This window comes from Mastomys coucha, unplaced genomic scaffold, assembly GCF_008632895.1.
Source record: "Mastomys coucha isolate ucsf_1 unplaced genomic scaffold, UCSF_Mcou_1 pScaffold3, whole genome shotgun sequence".
In the NCBI taxonomy this organism is placed as follows: Eukaryota; Metazoa; Chordata; class Mammalia; order Rodentia; family Muridae; genus Mastomys; species Mastomys coucha.
This window is the reverse complement of record NW_022196909.1, coordinates 42,008,074-42,024,229: the sequence shown is the minus strand read 5'-3', so window position 1 is coordinate 42,024,229 and position 16,156 is coordinate 42,008,074. Positions and strand designations below refer to the sequence as shown.

The window sequence follows — 16,156 nt, the reverse complement described above, 5'->3', positions numbered from 1 at the left end:
AGTTCAATTCCCAGCAACCACATGGTGGCTCACAACACAACTGTCTGTAATAAGATCTGATGCCCTCTTCTGGCCTGCAGGCATACGTGCAGGCAGAACACTGTATACATAATAAATAAATAAATCTTTTTTAAAAAAAAGAAAATGTTAATGAATGAAAAATGCTAATTCTAAGAGGAAAGTGCTGAGTGATCCCTGTATTTGCAGTGAGTCTGCCTGGTGAGGGTGTGAACGGTGAGGCCGCTCCACAGGCCCAAGTGGACACAGGAGGGCAAGGCCCTAGCGTTGCCTGCTCCATCCTCGGAGGCCAGCCTAGCACTGGGCTCTATGACAGTTTGTATGTAAATTCCTACCCTCATGCCCAAGCACCATATATTCCAAATGGGTTCCCTGGATTATGAAAACAGTGATACTCACTGTAAATAACTACTATTCAATAATAATAATGATAATAATAATAATAATAAAATTACAGTCACCCATATTCATAAAACTCACTGCTAATCATGGGGAATATCCTCACATATTCCCAATGGATTGATTTCTGTATTTATTTTTTGACATGATAAAAATACAAAAAGGTTAACAAGCAGACAAGTGTCTGTTGCTCAGAATTAGCAAATTGTAGCATTTTTCTCCATTTGTCCATTCATTTTTGATGGAAATCATCTCAGCCAAAATGTAAACCGCCTTTTTCCATGTTCATAAATGTGGTCTGTATTATGTGTTTTTAGTTCAATTTTATATATTTACTGGGATGTATATTTTGTATGGCTTGAATCAATGCTTGCATACATATCTATAAGTCATACTTTAAAGTTTGGTATGTTAGATGTGCTTTTCGGGGTGTTAGCGGTTTTAACACCTATGGGTTTCGAAACCCTCTTTCTTCTAGAACCGGCGGATAGACATCCAAATCGCAAAGCAAGGGGACAACTACGGACAAAAATAGAGTCGGGTGAGGGGACAATCCCTGTGCGCTCAAATGCCAGCATCCAGACCTGGGACGGGGTGCTGCAGGGGGAACGGCTGCTCACCATGTCCTGCAGTGACAAGATAGCACGGTAAGGCCGCTGGGCCCGCCCCTCCCCTCCCCAGGCACATGCGGTTAGTGCCAGCCCTTTCCTAACTCCACTTCAAATTCGTTTGTATTCTAGCCCCACTCCCTGCTCAGATGGGTCAAGAGTTAGTTCTCTAAGGACTAAGTGCTACACGGGTGCTTCTGGGGTTACCTGGGGGGACAAGGGAGACCATGGCACAGGACACCCCAGTGTTCGTTCCCACATCACTTGCTTCCAGACATTTGTCTTGCCTTTTATTGACGTTTTCAATATCGGTGTCAGGGCTAAGCTGACGATGTTGGGCCTTCCACAGGCTATAGTTTACACAACTTGCTCCCTGAGAGTTTCCTGGTCAGCAGGGAACCCCGTCCTCCCTTGCCGTGCCCATCAGCTAACACCGGTAATTGATCTTTACCAGCTAGAAGAACTCGAGGCACCCCAGGCCAAGGACAGAGCTCCGTGAGCACACTGCTCTAGTTACCACGTGCCTGGGAAGCAGCTCCTCTTGGGAGCTTAGATCCAGGTCAGATTTTAGAAATCTCTTTCTTCAGATGCAGTACGAGTTCCGGGGACTCTCCTCCCTCTGTTTCAGCTAACGTAAGTCAGTGTATATAAAACTCAAACCTCTCCCTGCAGAGCACAACCCTGTGGCCCCGGGGTAATCAGTTCTGGATTGACTGGCCACCCAGAAGGTTTGAAATTGACATAGAGGAAGCGCACGTGTGCCTTTTGTCTCCTTCACATCAGATGGGTCATGTGCCCAACCTCACATGTCCTAACAAGCTCAGGGAGGCACGTCTCACAGTGTGGCATGACACCTCGTCATCCCTTATGAACCATTCATCTTTTCAGCGGTCATGAGCACTTGTCATTGATTTCTCTCCAATGCGGATTTCATAAGGAGCTGGGTTCATCATACCCATGCCTGGCCCATTCCTCCCAAGCACTGGTGCAGGTTGGGAAACACCTAGCTAAAGAAAGGAAAGAAAAGAAAAAAAAAAATCAAGTCCAGGAGTATTTGAGATTTTGGAGGTTTTTGAATTTTGAAATATCTGTGTAGACTCTACCAAAGCTTGCATGCTGCAAACCGCCCGGCTTTAGTGGAATGCTGCCTGTGCCCGCTGTGGTGCCCGCTGTGGTGCCTGGCTGTAGTGGAATGCTGCCTGTGCCCGCTATGGTGCCCGCTGTGGTGCCTGGCTGTAGTGGAGTGCTGCCTATGCCCGCTGCCTGTGCCCGCTGTGGTGTGTTTGCTCTGTGTCTTTCCAGGCTGTTGTCCAGATGCTTTTCTGTGTGTGTGTGTGTGTGTGTGTGTGTGTGTGTGTGTGTGTGTGTGTGTGTCTGCTGGAGATGGTGACCAGGCTTGACTATAGGCAGTCCCTTCTATTCTGTTGCATTGTATGTTTGTATACCAGGATCACAGTGTTTTGATTACTATCGCTATTTTGAAATCAGCCAATAGGACCCTTAAGCCTTATTCTTTTTTTTTTTAAATTTATTATTTATTTTATATATGTGAGTATACTGTAGCTGTCTTCAGACACACCAAAAGAGGGCATCAGATCTCCTTACAGATGGTTGTGAGCCACCATGTGGTTGCTGGGATTTGAACTCAGGACCTCTGGAAGAGCAGTCAGTGCTCTTAACCGCTGAGCCATCTCTCCAGATCTCCTTATTATTTTTTTTTTTTCCCTTATTCCTAAGTTGTTTGGCTTTCTAGGCTTCCTAGAGATTTCTTAGGAATTTGCATGTTTGTTTTTATTTTCATGCATGTAAGCTCCCCTGAGGCTTTAGTTTGTTGATACCTTCAGAGCACGGCATTTCGTTTCCATATATTTAATTTTTCAGTTTGCATTTTTATACTGACTGATAGCTTTCCTCTATAGAAAGATACTTGTATGCTTTAATTTTTCTGGGATTTTGTAAAACTTTGTTTTGAGGCTGATGTGTGGCCTGCCCTGGAGAATGTTCTCGGTGCGCTTGGGAAGCAGGTGTAGTCTGCTGTTCTGGAGTGTTCTGTTTGTGTGAGATCCAGGCAGTCTACAGTATTCTACATCGATGGCTTCCATTTTGCTCTTCCATCTGACACGTGCATAGGAGTGGGTGCTGGCATTCCCGACCCTTACTATGGTGCCGTCCATTCGTCCTTGAGGCCTCTCAGGCTTTGCTTCACGGGATCAGAAGTTCTGTGGCGTGCTGTCTGATGCTCAATAGGGCTTGTTGCTGTTTCACACCCTTGTGTGTCCGTCTGGCAGGGGTGTGGATGGAAGTCAGAGCACTGCTTGCAGAGATTGGTTCTTTCCTCCCACTTTGTGGGTCCCGGGGGTCTAACTCAGGTGTTGGCACCCTTACCCAGTGAGCCACTTTGCTGGCCCATCAATGTATTAACTTGCTGGTAAATGGAGCTCTTTGTCATCATACACTATCGTTTGCCTCTTCTGAGAGTTTGTGTAATTTAAAAATCTCTGTTATCTAATTATTCCTGCTCATCTGGTTATCTTGAAGGAATTATCTCTCTTCATCCATCCACTCTCAGTAATGCCTATGTCCTTAGAGCTGAAGTAAGTCTCCTAAGGTGTAATTCACCCTGTTATGTTATTACTCCATTTGTCAATCTTGTCATCTGGCAGGGGAGTTCAGTCTGTTAACACTGGAAATATTCTGGGTAGGGAAGGTTCACCTTGTTATTTCTTCCTTTATTGGTTTACTGATTTGCTCTCTTACTGCCTTTCTTTTAAAACAGCCTCATAGCAGGGGCTGGAGGGATGGCTCAGTGGTTAAGAGCACTGACTGCTCTTCTGAAGGTCCTGGGTTCAAATCCCAGCAACCACATGGTGGCTCACAGCCATCCGTAATGAGATCTGACGCCCTCTTCTGGTGTGTCTGAAGACAGCTACAGTGTACTTACATATAATAATAAATAAATCTTTTTAAAAAAAAAAAAAACAGCCTCATAGGAATATCAGTTTTTTTTTCCCTTTTGGGTGGTTGTGAGCCACCATGTGGTTGCTGGAATCCGAACTCAGGACCTTCAGAAGAGCAGTCAGTGTTTTTACCCACTGAGCCATCTTCCCAGCCAGAATATCATTTCTTTTTGTATTTTCTACAGAACTTCCTTTGTGGCTTTAAGTTTTTTTAAAAAAAAATATGTTCGTGTGTGTGTGTGTGTGTGTGTGTGTGTGTGTGTGTGTGTGTGAAGGCCAGAGGTGTTGAATACAACTGGAGCTGGAGTTACAGGCAGTTGTGAGCCCCCAGATATGGATGCTGGGAACCATCCCTCCTCTTAAACCCCGAGTCCTCTTTCACCCCTGTAGTTAGGGCTCTGACCACATACAGCATCTTACTATCATAGCGTGCGACTTTAAACTGGCAATGTTGCAGCTCCTCATATGTGTGAAAACTCTTCCTTTCTGGCCCCACTCCCTCATACCTTGTCAATAGCACAGATGATGTCCCGGTGTATTGTCTACGCTCTTATATAGATCTATAGTCAAATTTATTTAAAACCGGTGAATCAAAGTTACAAGCCAGCTATGGTGGCGTATACCCAATCCCAGCTCGCAGAAGGCTGAAGTAGGAGAATCCTTTGTTCAAAGCTGAATTGCATAGTGAGATCTTGTCTAAAAATAAACAAGTAAGTAAATAAATAACCAAATAAATTTAAAAAGGTACTATTTTATTTATATTTATTATAACTATATTAAAACCTGTATTTATTTATTTACATAATAGTTATTTTTTAATATTTATTTTCACTTATGGGTATGTGTGTGTATATCTGTATGAATGAATAGTGTAAATGTGAGGGTGAATCTGAGGCCAGAAAAGGGCATTGGATCCCTTGGAGCTAGAGTTATGTGAGAGCTGAGACCTGAGCTCCGGACCCCTGAGCAAGGGCTCTTAGCCGCCGAGCTGTCTCTACAGCCCCGAAGGAACCTTTGCGGGAGAGCCTCCCTCTCGTCATTTTTATCCAGCTTCTGCTGCTCTCTGCCGTTCTGGTGCTTCAGCCTGAAGGGTCCCCGTCTGTTTCTTTAAGAAGAAGACCTAAGGGTCTAGTAGTGGTGAGACTCTGCCCGCTGGTGATCCCTGAGAAAGTCCTGAGTCCCCGTCATTTATGAGGGACACTGGAGAACATCTTCCCCCTGCTGCCTGGGTCATAAGGTTGTTACTGAGAAACTGATCAGCTCTCTTTATCCGAGCACTGACTTTCCACTTCTGTTGAAGACTGTCCGTCTGGACTTAGTTCAGTTGGAATGTGTTCAGCGTCATTTTCCTAGTCACTCTCATTTCCGGTTCTTTGCCTTGGTGTTTCAGGTATTTCTCCAAATAACTTTCATTCCTGTTTTCTTTCTCTCGGAATTCCCAGTACTTGCATGTTGCGGAAGCTCACTGGTATTCCTAAGTCCTGTAGTCCATCTCCTTTATTTATTTATTTATTTATTTATTTATTTATTTATTTATTTATTTATTATATGTAAGTACACTGTAGCTGTTCTCAGACACACCAGGAGAGGGCATCAGATCTCATTAAGGATGGTTGTGAGCTACCATGTGGTTGCTAGGATTTGAACTCATAACCTCTGGAAGAGCAGTTGGTGCTCTTAACCACTGAGCCATCTCACCAGCCCCAGTCCATCTCCTTTTATATTCTCTTTACTTTCCTAGTCTACTCAATGATGACTGATGGCAGTCTTCAGGTTCCCCGGCTCTTTCTCCCATTGGTTCCACAGCCAAGCGTTTTGTGTGCAGTTGTGCTCTTCCTGTTCCGAATCTCTCATGTGCTGATAAAGTTCCCTCTGTGTTCTGAATCTCTCATGTAATGATAAAGTTCCCTCTGTGTTGACAATCTCATTTTCTTTATGCAGTCTTCGTAGCATCGCGTGCCTGTGCTCTTTTAGCTAATTAGGCATATTTATGTCATTTATTTTTTTTTATTTTATATACAATGGTGTTCTGCCTGCATATATGTCCGTGTGAAGTTGTCAGATCCCCTGGAACTGGAGTTACAGACATCTCTGAGCTGCTGTGTGGGTGCTGGGAATTGGACCCAGGTCTGTAAGAAGTCCTCCTAACTGCTGAGCCATCTCTCCAGCCTTTCCATCAGTTACTCTAAATTACTTGCCAACCCACTCAGATCTACATTTCTTTTTCTATTTTTTTTTCTTTTTTTCATTTTTCTTTTTGCTTTGTTTTGTTTTGGTTTTCCGGGACAGGGTTTCTCTGTGTAGCCCTGGCTGTCCTGGAACTCACTCTGTAGACCAGGCTGGCCTCGAACTCAGAAATCCGCCTGTCTCTGCCTCCCAAGTGCTGGGATTAAAGGCATGCGCCACCACCACAGGGCCCAGATCTGCATTTCTTTAAGGTTGGGTTCTAGAAATTGATGCTTTGGTCCATCCTTCTGTCTTTATTTCCTTAGCTAGGGTTGAATAAGAAAAGAAACCCCTCTTTCAGCCACTGTATATTAGCTTTGTGCAAGTAAGTTCTTCCTCATAAGTTGTGGCTTTTCTGAATTCTTGGTCCCCTTGTGCCTGCCAGCGGTATTGGATCCTAACCTGGTGCCTGCCTGTTTCTAGTACCTTCTACACTCCATCCCATCCCACTACCGTCTAATCAGTCAAGATGTAACACCAGCCCTCTGCACAGACTTCAGACAGGCCAGATACTGGTTTATGACCTACCCTGTTCCATCCCAAGGTATGAAGGTTTTTCCCAGAACTCCACTTTCCTTGTAGGCAGGGATTGCTAAAGTTATTCCAGATAAAACTGACTGTCCCGACCCTTCATGGCTCCCTCTGCTCAGTTGTACAGTGGTCTATATCCTGTAGAGTCTCCGTTAAATACGATTTCTAACTTACTAATATTTACCAAAGTCCCACACCAGTAACAAGGAACGCCATGCAGTAGGAGAACTCTGACCCTCAGTCAGCATGGAGTCAGAGTGGAGAGTAGGAGCAACCTTGATGCTCTGCAGCACAAAGGCACTGCTTTGAAGGGTGTGCTGAAAGAGGGGAGTCTGCCGTTAGCTAAAGGGGAGGTCAAATGCCAGAGTCAGAATGTTGAAAACTCTGTGTCCTTTATTTCATATTTAAGAAACATTGCTTTGAGGAAAAGCATAGGCCAACTGATAGAAATTGGAATGACAGACGTTTCCAGAAAAGCCAACTAGACTAAGGAAATCATGGTCCAAGAATAGCATGGGGGCCAGAATGATGTCAGTTGGATGCATGGCCTCCAAAGAAGCCACTGTGTAGGTCTGAATGGATGTGTAGAAGGCTGGGCAGAGGCCACTTGCTCCTCTTGTAGAAGAGCACTGGGATCTGGCCTAGGCTGAGGATGGGGAGGGAGGCACTGGAGAGGACCACAGCATTCAGCTAGCCAGATGGCAAGGGCAGCCTCAGAAGCGTTGCCTTAGGACAGTGAGAAGCCCTGGGAAGAGACCTAAGTGTGTTGCCTGTGCCACCCAAGGATACAGGGAAAGACAGATCCAAGCACAGGCTTGTTTGGCACACTGGCTTGCTCAGGCCAGGTGGTAAGTAGACCAGGGCTGCGTTGTGGATGGGGAAGGGCACTTCTAGAGAGCCACCGTACGTCAGGTTAACTGGAAGGTTACAGGAGCCTTTCTCTGAAGGTTATCTGTGACGTGAAAGCAGAGAAAGACTGGCTGAGCAAACTATCGTCCTGAACCAGCTGCTTGTCTGAGCAAGGGTTTCGGGAAGATGTCACGCACAGATAGTGTTTGTCTTCGTGTCTGTCTTGTGGTCAGTTTCCCTGACAACACTGTGTAGTCTGTCTTCAGACAATAACCTGAGGAGAACAAAACAAAACAAAAAAAACCACAGCCCAGTCCTGAACCCAGCCTGACAGGCAAAAAGCCAGGCGGTGGGAGGACCTATTGTCTTCCAGAGACACATGAGTCTCCTTCCTGGAGCCCATGCAGGGAAGCTCCTCGTCCAGTGCCCTGACCCGGGTGGGCATGGAAACTGGGCAGGCATCTCTAGGTGTGTGTGTGTTACGTGGTGAGTGCTTGACCCCCCCAGAATCTGGCCGTATCTGTGATGTCCTTGCCCAGTGGTCTATGGTCTGGGAAGGTGATACCTATTCTCTGTAAGGCTGGTTGACATGAGCTTGGCTTTCAGTAGAGCTGCCTGAGGGGCTCTGTTTCCTGCCCAGAGCCTCAGTTCTAGAAGCTCCTGGGATCTTCTAAGAAGTGTGTGCTCAGAATTAATGACTCCTGACAGAAGCTGGTTTCTGCAAGATCCTGCAGTACCGCCCAGGGGACTGAGTTCTGCTTAAGTTTCTAAATCAGCAGGCCTCTCATCTGCATCGGAAAGGAGCCCTTGGGCCTCCAGAGCTGAATCCTTTCAGATGTTCTCCAAGGATGGGGAAGGCCGTGTGAATTGCTTTTTTGGAGGGTAGAAAGAATACATCCTAGGGATTATGGGCTGTCCATTCAGCATGCTGACCTTCTTTGTGGGGGCTGAGGGAGGTCATAGAAACATAAGTTATGTAAGAGGCTTGTGAGGGAGCTCAGTGGGTGGCACCTGTGTGCCCAGTCCTGTGGGCAAAAGCAGGGAGACCAGCCAACCTGGAGCCCAGGGCTGACGCTTGGGGGGAGCTGGTAAGAGGAAGTTGACATGGGCTATTTTCCGAGGACCGTTTTGGGGGTTCCTGGGAGGGTGTGGACTAGACCAGTCCATATCTTCCCAGGGCTGTGCCAGCTGCTACAGGGAGAGACGGAGGGCCAGACCTCCTGCTTCCTTCAGAAGAGGCTACAAATGGGAACAGCAAGAGTGATGTCATTTACCCCTGGTATAGCTGTGGTGTTAGCCATAAGTCAGAGCTAGATCTGTTCCCAAAACGGAGCCCTAAGATGTGCTGTGACAGAAGGGAGAAATGAGGCTAATGCTGGGTTGGCCTTGGATGAATAGAAGAAGCAGAAGAAGGACATGGCCACTCCTGGGTGTGATGGAAGAGAAGGGCTATTGTAGATGTGAGGGAGGGAGGACATAGCCAGAGGCATCCGGAAGAGTCCAGACAGAACACGACCGACCAGCCTACTGAACAGAGCCATGTGAGGAGATAGGGAGAAGAGAGGGGAACCAGGAACAGTGGCCAAGAGGACAAGAGGCCAAAAAAGAACCACAGCAACAAATGGCTGAGTTACATAGGGAAGAGCAGCTGGGAGAAGGGCAGCCCAGCCAGGAGGACTCTGCAATGCAGGGACTGAGGGCCGCTGGGAGAGAGCCTGGCAGCCAGTGTTAATAGTTACATCAGCCCTGAGTCTGGGTTTGAGACCTAAGGTTCTGAGCAGCTGAAGGCCATTGGCCAAAGCATGACTGGGTGCACAAGTAAGGCTCAGCAATTGCTTATGTGGAGTCCTCCCTGTTGTTTACTGGCTGTGAGCCATGAAGCACCCATCTGCCTTCTACCCCTGCTTCAGCAGGTCAGAGGCTGAAGTTCAACAGGGTGTCACCTGGGTATACAGTGCCCATCCAGTGACAGTAGGCCAGGGTAAGTTCAAAGTTGGACCTTAGCCCTCTTCCTGTCAGGAGTCCTCCTCTTCCAGTCAGGGAACCTCCCTTTCCTGTCAGAGGTCCTCTTCTTCCTATCAGGAGTCCTCCTCTTCCCATCAGGAGTCCTCCTCTTCCCATCAGGAGTCCTCCTCCTCCCATCAGCAGTCCTCCTCTTCCTATCAGGAGTCCTCCTCTTCCCATCATGAGTCCTCCTCTTCCTATCAGGGGTCCTCCTCTGCCTGTCAGGGGTCCTCCTCTTCCTGTCAGGAGTCCTCCTCTTCCTGTCAGGGGGCCTCCTCTTCCTGTCAGGGGTCCTCCTCTTCCTGTCAGGTATCCTCCCCTTCCAGTCAGGGGTTCTCCCTTTCCTGTCAGGGGTCCTCCTCTCCTGTCAGGGGTCCTCCCCTTCCCACATGAGCTGATGTTTGCCTCATCGCTGCCACCTACTTGGGCCCTTGCTTCTGACGCATGCGCCTATGTTGCCCAGGGCCCTCCCTCCTTGGGTCTCTTCCCCTGTACTGATGACATTACTTTCTAAAGAGCAGCATCAGTCAGTCTCTCTCCATAGAGACCTGTGTCTGTCCGATGGGATGAAATTACTCCGTGCTGTAAGTCCTCCAGAACCTGCTTGGGCTCTTAGCCTTTCCCTTAGTGGCTCCTGGCCACTTACAGCAACCCCGCCCTCTGGCCTGTCCTACCTCCCCATGGTTACTCCCACCTGTCCCTAATCTGTCATCCCAAAGGCCGGAGTATGTCCCCCTGCAACCTGTCTCTTTGGGGCTCAGCCTCAGGACCAGTCCGCTCAAGGAGCCTTCTCTAGAGTTGGCACCTCCTCCTGAGTGGGCCGTCTCTCCCCCTCCTTCCCTCCTCAGAGCCCTGCACTTTGCCTCACACTGCTTGTGCCTCCGTTTCTGCTTCGTTGTGTAGTTGTTTGCCTTTTTGCTGCTTTATTGATTAGCTCCTGGGCTACGTCTTCTCCTGTCCTCGCCCATCACATGTGACACACACAAAAGTTGCTTGGTATGCAGTGGTTTCCAGGTTCCTCAGCTCCTCTTGTCTCTGGGGTGAAGAGAGTAGACACATAGTAGGCCAGCAGTGTGTCAGAGTGTTGCCCTGCAGACATCAGACAGTGGTGTGGTAACTGCCAGCTTGTTGTCACCATCTCTGACTCCAGTGCATGTACCACAGCTGACACACATACACCCCACACACACGAGGATACCACCCTCTGAGGAGCTCCACGTGAGACTGACCCTGGATCAGGACACTTGTCGCCTGACTGAGCCTCCATTTTATTAGAAGTAGGCAAAAAGTGTGTGTGTGTGTGTGTGTGTGTGTGTGTGCGCGCGCGCGCGCGCGCATGTGCGCGTGTGTTTATTTGCCCTTGTGAAATTTCCCTCAAGTTTTTCACAACAAACATGTGGCTTCTTAATACCTTTTAAGAAAAAAACCTCCAGAAAGTGTGTTATCATGGGGACATATGCTAGTTAGTTTTTGTCAACTTTACACAAACCTAGACACAGCTGGAAAGAGAATTTTAATTGAGAAAATGTCACCGTAAGATTGACTGTAAGCAAGTCATAGGGCATCTTTTTTGATTAATGGTTGCTGTGGGAGGGCCCAGCCGGAAGTGGGCACTTCTTCTGGGCAGGTGGGCATAGCCGATATAAGAAAGCAGGCCAAGCAAGCTACGGAGGGAGGGCATGCCAGCAAGCAGCATTTCTCCATGGCCTGTGCTCCAGTCCGTGCCTTGAGTTCCTGCTTGGACTTCCCTTACTGATGGAGTATGACTTCCCTGAGTTTTAAGTTGAAATAAACCCTTTCCTCTCTAAATTCCTTTTAGTTGTGACCTTTTATCACAGCAATAGAAACCCTAAGGTTATGACCCAAGATTATCTCACAGTATCAGGTAATTTTTAAATAAAGTTTTGTTTAAAACGTGAGCTGCTGAGTCAGCTGTTTTCACTGCCGCGGCCTCCGCCCTTTACAGTGCCCCCCAGCATTAGCCATGAGTCTCTGTGCTGTCTGCACGGGGTGCCGTACCTGTGTCTCCTGAGACGTGCCTGTTTCTCCCTGCAGCTGGAACGTGGTGGGCATCCAGGGGTCCCTGCTCAGCATTTTCGTGGAACCCATCTACTTCTCCAGCATCATCTTGGGCAGCCTGTACCACGGGGACCACCTCTCCAGGGCCATGTACCAGCGGATCTCCAACATAGAGGACCTGCCGCCACTCTACACCCTCAACAAGCCCCTGCTTAGTGGCAAGTACCCTCCTGGCCGTCCCCTCCTACCTCTGTGCCCTGAGCTCACAGTGTCTGAGTCCTACACATGAAAACCCCCCACCCAGAGCCAGTGTACAGCTGCCAGGTGGCAGCAGAGCCGTTAAGAGGGGAACAAGACCTTGTCTCTGAGCCTCTTGGCCTGGTCTACAGGGCCTTCTAAGGCAGTCCTTCTACAAGATAAATGCCTTTCCACGGTTGTGAACCTTGCTATGCGCTACAGAAGTTTCAGGAGCCTGACAGACACCTCTGTGCTTTCTCATACACCTCGTATTCATTCCTGCCCCAGTGGCAAAGACTTAGGCATTCTTCCCAGACCAGCCAGGCTGGGGCTTGGTGACCATCCATCCTCACTCAGATGCTATCTCAGTGGCTGCTGGCATCTGCCACCCAGCCCCCTCTGCACTGTGACAGTGTGGCAGCCGCTCTGACCACTCGCCTCTCCTGCCCTTTACACCTTTATTCCTGGTTTCTTTTCTTTTTTAGAGTGTCAGTGGCTAACAGTAAAGTGAACAGGAGCTTTTGAATTCAAGGTTCCTAACTTCTAAGCCCACCCTTATTTAAAAGGACACGGTTAAGGTATTTTTTACTCTTTTAAAAAATAACATCTTACTTACTTCTGTAAGCTCAAAACTAAAATCATATCCTAAACTAAAGAAAAAAAAAATGCTTCTTTCGGGGGGTGCATGTGTACTCTGTTCTGTGCCTTGCTGCCAGCATGTCTTTAACCACAAGAAAGCAGTGTGAGCTTTCGCTTGACAGCATGTCTGTCAGAGCGTGGGAAGTAAGCAGGGAAGGGCAAAGACGAAAGGTCTCTAGGATCGAAGATTGCAGCTCCCTAGTCCCTAAAAAGTTCTTTGTTTGTTTGGTTGGTTGGTTTTTGTTTTGTTTTGTTTTTCAAGACAGGGTTTCTCTGTGTAGCCCTGGCTGTCCTGGAACTCACCTGTAGACCAGGATGGCCTCAAACTCAGAAATCCGCCTGCCTCTGCCTCCCAAGTGCTGGGATTAAAGGTGTGCACCACCACCGCCCAGCTAAAACGTTCTTTTTTACTCGTAAGACCTGATGGTTAGGTTGAACTTTGGAGTATTGTTAGGACATTAACTTCCCAAGAGTCGGGAAACTTTCAGTGTGCTACGTTTGGAGGAAGAGTGCTTTATTAGCTATTGCAATAACGAGGAATTTGAGGGCAGATGCTCTGTAAAGAGATGTTTGTTTAGCTCACAGCTTTGGAGCCTGGAAGTCCAAGATCGGGGGCCTCATCCCTTCAGCATCTCGCTCGTGTGGAATAGGAAGGCATCACAACAGAGAGAGGAATGCACGCAGAGCCCATGGTGGGGCTGGAGAGATGGCTCAGCAGTTAAGAGTGCTCAAGTTTAGTTCCCAGCACCCACATGTGGCTCACAACCTCCTGTAACTCATGCCTCTTCTGGCTTCCACAGGCACACACACAACCAGGGTGCTCTCTCTCTCTCTCTCTCTGTCTCTCTCTCTGTCTCTCTCACTCACACACGCATACATACACACACACATTCACAAGCACACACACACAAACTTGAGATCAAGAAGGGCAGAGAGACAGAGAAATGAACCCATGACAAGAGAACACGAGAGAAGGGTCAGGATCCCTGTTTGTAAGAACTTGCCCTCCAGCACCTAACCAGGGCTCTGTGAGAACACGGGTCCCTAATGTGCCCAGTGACCTGGCCTCCTCTCCTGGGCCTCAGTTCTGAAAGGTTCCTCCACTTTGGCCCCAGCTCGGTAAGAACGAGCTGCTGCATCTGGTGTTAGAGAACACCATCCATCCAGATCCAGAACACAGAGAGCTCAGTCCAGTTGTCGTTGTCGTATATTCATTCATTCATAGGCTGTGAATGTGGGATACAGAGCACACAGATGCCCCCAAATAGCTGAATAGACTGTATACGCCACATTCCCTCAGTAAGAGAAATCTGAAATGGACCCGAAAGTCACTAAAGTATGTAAAAGACATACCTCTCCATCCGTGTCACGTCCACTCCCCAAGGCCTCTCCTAACCCTTCACTTTTGCAGTTCCTGCCCTTGGCCTATCTGCCATCCCAGAGACCACATCTGCAATGCAGCCAACACAGTTGACTCAGCGGGTGGCATGGTCACGCCCCTCTGTTACTGCCTTGTTGGTAGCTCATGTGCCTCAGTTACTGAGATGGACCAGCTTCCTCTTCTGATCCTCTGGATGAAAAGTACGGGAGTATAGCCCAGTGTCAGGAGGCAGAGTGTGACTCACGGTGGAGCCACCAGACAGCCCCAGCGTCTTTGCAAAGTGCAAGCTGCCAGAGATGGTTTCCTTTGGAAACGACCGTGCAGTGCGCTGCTGCTATTTGGCTTCAGTGAGGACACCATTGGACTAGGATGCCTGTGAGGCTAACAAGGGACAGCCCAGGGGGAAGTCCAGCAGCCCAGGGGGAAGTCCAGTGGCCCAGGGGCCCAGTGGAGGGCAGTGGATACTGTAGCCGTCAAGAAGATGGAAACATACCACAGCGGGTGTTATAAAAACAAAAGCAGTCTGAGAAGTTGACATCTTCCTTCATGTGTGAGATCACAGTCTTAGTAAGTCTCTGGGCCAGCAGAACCTTTGCGGCTCTCTAGTGTGTTTATCTTAGGTCTAACAAGTGGCTTGGTCAAAGGGCCCATTGAGACATGAGTTGATTTCTGTCAGCTGCTTGCTGAGATGTGCAGATGTGGTGTGAAGCTCAACCCCTTCTGTTGGTGCTGGGTTTGAGAGACTGCATCTTCCTCTTCTCTCTGTGAGAATGATGGCTAGAGTACTATGTGGATTGTCAGACTTCAGGGAGGAACATGAGTCAACACACACACACACACACACACACCACAGGATAACTAAACTCACTAAGGCAAGGTGACCTAAAAGTTCACAATTGTGATAGAAAATCCAGCACCGGGCTGCTGCTTTCGATTTCTTTTGCTTGTCTTAAGCACAGTCACATTTTTATTTCCCTGTGAAAGCAGATTGTTGAGAACTTTCCCATGCGCTCTGAGCTTTGGCTTTGCAGGCCAGCGGTGGTTTGTATTACAGGCGTGTGCTGCCACACTCAGCTTTTCATGTGACCGCTGAGGCTCCGAACTCAGGTCCTCATCCTCATGCTTGTGGGACCAGCACTTCACCTCCTGAGCCATCTCCCTGGCTTCATTTCTAGTGGCTGGGAACAGAAACCTCCCCAGATTTCTATTTCCTGTTAGCTGCATATCCGGCACCTGCGTGTTTCAGGGCAGTCCGGTGTCAGCTCCTGTCAGTAGGTTCCCTGACTTTGATCCTCTGCTGACCAAGACCATTGTCCATGGCTCATTGAGATACAAGAGGAAAATCCAGTGGTTCGGACTGCCCCTCCATGAGGGCTCTGGAGCCTGGGTGACACACAGTGGTGCGGACTGCCCCTCCATGAGGGCTCTGGAGCCTGGGTGACACACAGTGGTGTGGACTGCCCCTCCATGAGGGCTCTGGAGGCTGGGTGACACACAGTGGTGCGGACTGCCCCTCCATGAGGGCTCTAGAACCTGGGTGACACACAGGCTGCTAGGGTGGCGCTGGGGTAGACTGGGCTCCCTTAGTGCCAGTTTTAAGGGCAGCATTGTCACAAGAATGGGCAAGGGAGCATGAGTATATTGATTCCCAGGAGTGTAGCCTGTGTGGGAGGGATGGCCAGGCCTTGGGGGAGCACTCCTCCCTGCAGGAGAGCAGTGGCATCCTGACAGGTTCCCAAGCAGCAACCAAAGCGCTTCTGTAAAGAACGTAAGAGGAAAGCCCCAGCTACTCTGCTCCTGGCTTGAGATGGCCCCCTCCATGCGTGGACACAGCTACTCATGTCTGCTGGCTCCCTCCATGCGTGGACACAGCTACTCCTGTCTGCTGGCTCCCTCCATGTGTGGACACAGCTACTCATGTCTGCTGGCTCCCTCCCGTGTCTGGAGGCTCTCTGGACCACCATGTACATGGCCTCCCATAAAGTTCATGTCTTAGGACTAAAGATGTAGCTCAGTGATAGAACATTTGTCTTTCCTGTGAGCTCCCTTGGTTCAGGTCCCCTGGAAGGAAGGGTTGGGGTGGGGTGTTCAGTTTCTTATTTGCAGAATAAAGACTAGTGAATTTCCCTTAATCTACTAATAAGGACTAATAATAATTTCTAAAACACCAACCCATGGTAATCATAAATATCCATATTGGTTATTGCATATAGAATCCACTTTTTATCATTCAGTCAGGCGAGGCACCTGTCAGATGTGTGTGCCATTGAAGTGAGTGCAGCTCGCCC

General features: G+C 48.5%; 1 protein-coding gene and 1 non-coding gene across 9 annotated transcripts in view; one reads left to right on the top strand and one right to left on the bottom strand.

The window, feature by feature from the left end:
- Positions 1-16,156, top strand: part of Adarb1 (adenosine deaminase RNA specific B1) — a 124,799-nt gene that overhangs the window by 97,780 nt on the left and 10,863 nt on the right. For all 8 annotated transcript variants that reach the window (XM_031346574.1, XM_031346571.1, XM_031346575.1 and 5 more), the window contains 2 exons: positions 896-1,064; positions 11,648-11,829. In XM_031346574.1, the coding sequence (XP_031202434.1) occupies positions 896-1,064; positions 11,648-11,829 (351 nt within the window). The remainder of the gene's footprint in view (positions 1-895; positions 1,065-11,647; positions 11,830-16,156) is intronic.
- Positions 1,803-1,905, bottom strand: LOC116075597. The gene has a single exon (XR_004112632.1). It is a non-coding gene; the product is annotated as a small nucleolar RNA U13 (small nucleolar RNA).